General features: G+C 40.7%; 1 protein-coding gene across 1 annotated transcript in view; it reads right to left on the bottom strand.

The window, feature by feature from the left end:
- tmem145 (transmembrane protein 145) overlaps positions 1-5,797 on the bottom strand; it is a 10,239-nt gene extending 4,442 nt beyond the window's left edge. The window contains exons 1-3 of the mRNA XM_010782793.1: positions 5,610-5,797; positions 4,792-4,912; positions 4,215-4,403 (exon numbers count right to left, since the gene is read on the bottom strand). Of these exons, the coding sequence (XP_010781095.1) occupies positions 4,215-4,403; positions 4,792-4,912; positions 5,610-5,797 (498 nt within the window). The remainder of the gene's footprint in view (positions 1-4,214; positions 4,404-4,791; positions 4,913-5,609) is intronic.
- Between the last annotated feature and the right edge of the window lie 498 nt (positions 5,798-6,295).

Genomic DNA, 6,295 nt, shown 5'->3' with positions numbered 1-6,295 from the left:
TTTTGAAGCATTCTCCTCAGCCTTAAAGGAAAAACTGTTCTAATTCTATCGGATCTGGAACCCCTTGATTACCTGGGAGTCTATAAAACACAGAGGATGAAGTCTGGACTCATAGATCTTGTGCAAGTGTATTAAAGGTCCCATTTCATGGCCATTTCCACTGATCATAATTCCATTGTTGAGGTCTACTAGAATAGATTTATATTGTGCAATTTTCCAAAATCACTTTGGTTTCTCAAACAGCATCTCTGTAAACTACGTGTATTCACTGAATTTCACTCTCTGACTTTAACGGCTCGTTGTAGCTCCAGTAGCTCCAGCCCCCACCCTCCCTGTGAGCACAGTGTGCTCTGATTGGTCGGGACGTTGTGAATCGCGCTGAGCTCCGTGGAGGTGTTGTTTCCTTGTTTAGCGAAACACAGTCAAACTCACTCTGAGCACACACAAAGTCACAGACGAAGTAAAAACAATAAGTGTGGCTTGATATTGAGTAAGAAAAAGGTTGATAAACGGTACGGTTGACATCGTGCGTACCCGGAAGAATCAATGGACAGTGACGTATCTCCAACGAGGCGTTTTGGGGAGGTATTTTCTGTGTTAGAGTTTTACTCGCTACAGGGTGTACTTTGAGGGTTTGTGACCCTGCAGACCGTTTACATGCAGAAAAACCTTCATAACACACAAGGGGACGGGTAATAACCAGAAAAGCATGACATGGGACCTTTAAGTATTGATGGCTTCCCCAGGTGGGAAGACCCACCACTCTCCCCGAGCTGTTTGGTGTTTGTGTGTCTTCATTTTGTTCTCCCCTTTCTTGTATGTATTCATTTCCTAACATGTTATCTTTTACAATAAAATATGCTATTACACTTGCTCTGTTTTCCCTGACCTCCAGTCCCTTACAAACAGACCCTCTGGTAATTAGTGCCTGCTTGATATGGTACTAAAAACCAAGATACATTGAATATTTTATGACGCCTATGTTTTTATATCCTGGTGGAACCTGGAATATTTTTGACAACCTCCTTGATCCATCTTTTTACGTTCTTAATACATTGCAGTCTCCCAAATGATTTGGACTGTTTAACACGGTCCGTATGTACTTGATTTTATTGTAAGTGGATTCTTTGTTTTTATTTACATGCACAGTACATGTGCTGCACTTTATCAATGATTCATTAGTCACTTTTTAAAAGTTACTAAAACAGTGAGATATATACAAATACCAAACATTTTGATTTATTTTACCTTTATGAACTTTGCCCACATTTGACAAACCTTTGGCATACTCATTTTATCTGTAAATGGTTTTTCTAGACATTTCTAAATGTGTCAACCACAGATAGCACAGAGGCGGATGTGATAACTGTTTACCCTTCAGGCCGAATGCCCAAAACAATAACACTGCATGCCGTACTGTTTTTATGAGACAAGACTTACATTTATTTTTCACCAAATCACCTTTGTGCAGTGTCTTCTAATTAGATGTCTGCGACAAATGCAGCTATTCTGGTGGTAGGTTTCTAACACAGGAAATAGCAAGGACTAGATACCAAAACATACTGGCTCGCATTAAAACATCAGGACCTGAGGCCTGTACTACGAAGCAGGATTTTCGCTTAGCGAGCTAACTTCAGGGACAACTCCGGCTTTCCGGTCCTACGACGCTGGTTCTCTTCTTACCGGGCTAGATCTCCATGGTAACTTGTGCTGAATTGCTAACCTTCTCCGGAGCAGGTTAGGTTCCAGGATAAGAGATCAACTCAGTGAAAGACCAGTCAGAGCTCAGTGTGCGGAGTTTAAAGCTATCAAGTCATATTACAGGAGAAAGGAAATACAGAAAAACTGCCGTTGTAATCCGTTGATCCGAGTTGATAACCAGCATCGTAGGACAGTTTAGCGAGAGCGCGTTTGTTTTGGATTAGGTAAGCCGGGTAACTCAAACATATCCAGGTAACTATCTTCGTAGTACAGGCCTCTGCTTCCTCCATCTCATGAGCATTTCAAATATAAATTAAAGAGTTGCCATCTAACCTTATCAATACAAATGATCTTAGTTATATTATACTTTTGGATATCGTTACACGTTAAGTCCCTTTTTATACAAAGAAAACTCGATACATTATTTTCATTTTCATGACTTTGTGTCACTTGTCATGCATCTTATCATCTCTGGTTTGCTTTTGGTGTTTTTGTGTATATTCCTGTATTGTCTGCATGCTGTGTTAGTGTAGCTGAACATTTAGAGCTCTTCTTCTGTCATTTCTGTGCAGTATGAAAAAACACCCACAGATTTAAAAGTTCCCCAAGCTAGAAGATTCATCACAGCAAACACAATGCCTTAATTTGCTCTTGTCACACTTTCCATTAAATCATTATTTCCTTGTGCCTAAAGTGTTTTAATATCAGTGTGCTGTGTTACGCAGTGCTTACCGTCATTCACCACTGGCAGTTTACTCCAAGACATAATCCCCCAAAAACATGTTCTCTCACAAACTATGTTTCACTGATGACTTCCAATTTGAGGCATCTTTGTTAGATGAGACAGCAATTAATTTCAAGCTAGGTTTGACACGGTTATATTTGCATTTTGAAAGCTTAAAAAAAATTAATAAAACTTAGATTAATCTAATTCCATATTGCGAGCACTGCAAAACGCTACGTTAGGGTAGATTAAACTGGATAGAGACACTCATACCGTCAGGGCTGTGGAGAAAAGCCCTTTATGGAGACATTTAAATATTTTACACACACATTTTGACCAAATAACCACATTAAGCTGGGACTGTTGTACCATTGGTGCTTTCAGGAAATATTTACACAATGAGATTTTTAGATGAATAGGGTAATATGGATATAACGACCATGTGGGTTAAAGTAAATAATAGAACAACTAGTCTGGTCAACTCAGAAAACGAAATCACCTACTACCATATGCAGCCTTTTAAACCAGGAAAATACTACAATTATGCAATATGAAGATTTATCAAATCCAAGCAGTTATCTACACATTTTGATATCGATATGATGTCCCTTCTCCTTTCCATCATGGGCTCTATAAGCTGCTCAAACAGGGTATATGCAGGAATCCTGAAGTCAAATGTAAAACCTTTTAAGACCTTTTTTAAGACCCTTTCCATACATTTTAAGACCTCATCGCCACTTCGAGTTTTAACCGGTTACNGAGTCCTGAACTGTCAGTTGTGTATAAGGTTATTTTCTCTCACTAACACAATTTATTTAAAAATTGATTTTAGTTTTAAACTTAAAGCCATGTTTGTGATTTACCAAATTCGTGTTGTGCTGAAGGTTCAGTAGGCAGAACCTCCACACTGGAAGACTGGAAGCCCTCAGTCGGGGGGGATGTGACTGTAAAACATCACACAGAGGGTTAACAACAGATAACTGATGATTTGTATTATCTCCTGTGGCAGCGGGGTGTGGTTTGGGCGCTGGCTGCTGGAGTGAAGGGAGTGGCTCGGCCGGAGGCCAGACAGCTGATCGGAATCAGGTAATCAGTGCCTGAATAAAAGCATGTCGTAACCTGGTTCTGGGCTGTTTTGCAGTAGGCGGGATCCNATACAGTATTGATTGTCCTTCCTCCTTATCTTCCAACCATTTGGACGCAAACTTGCATTTCCCCATAGCGATGTTGCTTAGCAACCGGCGTAAACGGGCCTTCGCAGGCTATCAAGCAGTGAGCGTGCGATGTCCTGTTCAGATGACGTCAAATCCAACGGGATGCCATAAATAAACTACACAGAATCACACTACACACCTACGCAATGATTACATTCAGGCAGACTGTAGAATACAACCTCTTTGGACAATTGATATACTTATTGAAAACAAGCTACAAAATGTAATACCTTGGGAAATGCCGTTCAATACTTTTTAATAGCCTTAATTATCTCTAAATTGATTTATCAACTTTTAATTAAGACCCCGCGGACGCCCTGTCAAAGTGTACTTGTTTTGTGAATTGTTTACCATGTGTGGTACAACAAATAAAATGTTAATTAATTAATCAAATATTGATATTTTACCCAGCCAGCACACGGGCTACAATTCTCCCTCTGATGATTTGATTTACCTTTTACCTGTTTCTGCGATGTCATTTACGTCACAGCACTTTCTCTTATGTGTCTTCTACTTCAACAACTTCGATCTAAGATATGAACCATGCACCCATAACCACGTGGAGCTACACTCACTGAATGGATGGAGAAGAGCTCAGTGAAGTTGGGTTGCGAGTCTCCCAGGAAGGAACCGTTTCCATATGCATGATGGGGGAAACTCTCCGCCCCTTCGCCTGCTTTCGGGCTGGACAGCAGGATCCCGATCTGAGACGTCCGGACGTGATATGGGAAGTTCTTATTGGCTGCTGAGGGTCGTGTGATAACCTTAAAAAGGGAAACAAAGATTGTGCTGATTCTTACATGTATACTCTATGTATGGATCATTTCTAATAGCTAACACATAGCTAGAACATATAGGTCCCAAGTGAGAAGATGTGATTGTAATGCATGCAGTGAATATAAAAGGGGATTTCTGTAAGCAGCGCAGACCATGAGACTAGAACAATGTGTCAAAGGTGAGGATGAGCTAGATAATGATGTGTGGAGGAGACAATCAGCATGAAGCAGTTATGACTCAAGGATAGTGAATAATGTATGGCTGACAGCGTCAATAATGACTCTCGAACAATGTTAACTATGAAGGGTCTGCATAAGCGCGCGTGTGTGTGTGTGTGTGTGTGTGTGTGTGTGTGTGTGTGTGTGTGGTACGCACAAGGAAGACGATGTGGGCGTAGAGGTGAATGCCGAGCTGAATGCCGTTCACGATCTTCTCCCGAGCCCAACGAGGAATCCCAAAGTTGGCGATCAGAGCCATAACAGGCACTGCGAAAAACCTGAGAAAAAAAACCAGTAGTGATTTAGGATAATGAAAAACACATTGAAAGAAAAGAAGAGAGTTTTTAATGGCGAGGGAAAGAGAGGCAGACGGAGAAGAAATAGATGTAAATCTCACAGAGAGATAAAGATTGAAGGAGGGGAGAGTCATAGATAATGAGGCGGGAGATAGTGGCGGCAATGAGAGCGCGAAATAAAAACTAAGATAATATTATTCTTTGTAATCTACTCTCCATTTGAAGCTCGTGATCTTAAATCCAGTGAGAGAAGCCGAGGAGTGTATGGAGAAGAGTTTCTGTTCAAAAAGGGAAAACACTTTGCAGTAAAAAAAGCTTTAAACTACCAAGCACACATTTATGGGAGAATAAATTACTCTAATGGGAGAGACCTCATCAGCTGGGTAAAAATAAATGTTTTCCTCTAGCAATCATTCACTCAAGCACAATTATCTTATCTGTTAGCAGAGCACAGAGGTTGGGAACACAATGCTGGAGAAGGGCAGTGTAAAATAAACAACTTTTCACTCCCGTGCCGCTGAAGCATCGGCTATCTCGTGCACATTTTCACACAGCGGCATAAATTATTCAAATGGAAGACAGCTCAAACAGAGAATAGTGTATTTTTCTACTCCTGCAATCTCACTCAGGTGCCATTATCCCGGGGAGGGCAGAGTAGTGGAAGCAGTGCGGGTCTCACCATAGTGTGTATGTGGTGAAGAAAGGGATGTAGAAGGGTTGTTTCTCAGGGTAGTGTTTGAGAGACACCAGCACGGCGTAGCAGAACCAGACGTAGGCCAGCAGCTGCAGGCCCATCAGCCCGTATCCGGCGGGGCTGTCGTAGGCGTACAGCACCTCACCTGGGTCAAAGAACTGGCACAGGAACATCAGGAGTTATGCCAAAATGCAGAAACACGCAATAAAAAAAGATTAGATAATAAGTATTTCTTGGCTCGGCTTCACATTGTAATCTGGAAAAGAACAATATTGTTTTGATTTTTCAAATACTGGGAGCCATGTTCATCTCTCTGAATATATTGTGCACATTTCTGCACTTTAAAATGTAATACACGGCAGTATCAGGGTATATGCAGGAATCCTGAAGTCAAATGTAATACCTTTTAAAGACTTTTTTAAGACTCTTTCCACACGTTTTAAGACCTCATCGCCAATTCGAGTTTTAACCGGTTACATTGGCGACACAAGCACATTTACTATATACAGTATTGACTTTCCTTCCTCCTTATCTTCCAACCAAACTGTAGAATACAACCTCTTTGGACAATTTATATACTTATTGAAAACAAGCTACATAATATAATACCTTGGAAAATGCCGTTTAATACTTTTTAATAGCCTTAATTTTCGCTAAATTAATTGATCAAC

Source organism: Notothenia coriiceps, unplaced genomic scaffold (assembly GCF_000735185.1).
Source record: "Notothenia coriiceps isolate Sejong01 unplaced genomic scaffold, NC01 NC01_scaffold00024667, whole genome shotgun sequence".
NCBI classification, from domain to species: domain Eukaryota; kingdom Metazoa; phylum Chordata; class Actinopteri; order Perciformes; family Nototheniidae; genus Notothenia; species Notothenia coriiceps.
This window is presented reverse-complemented; position numbering and strand designations above follow the sequence as displayed.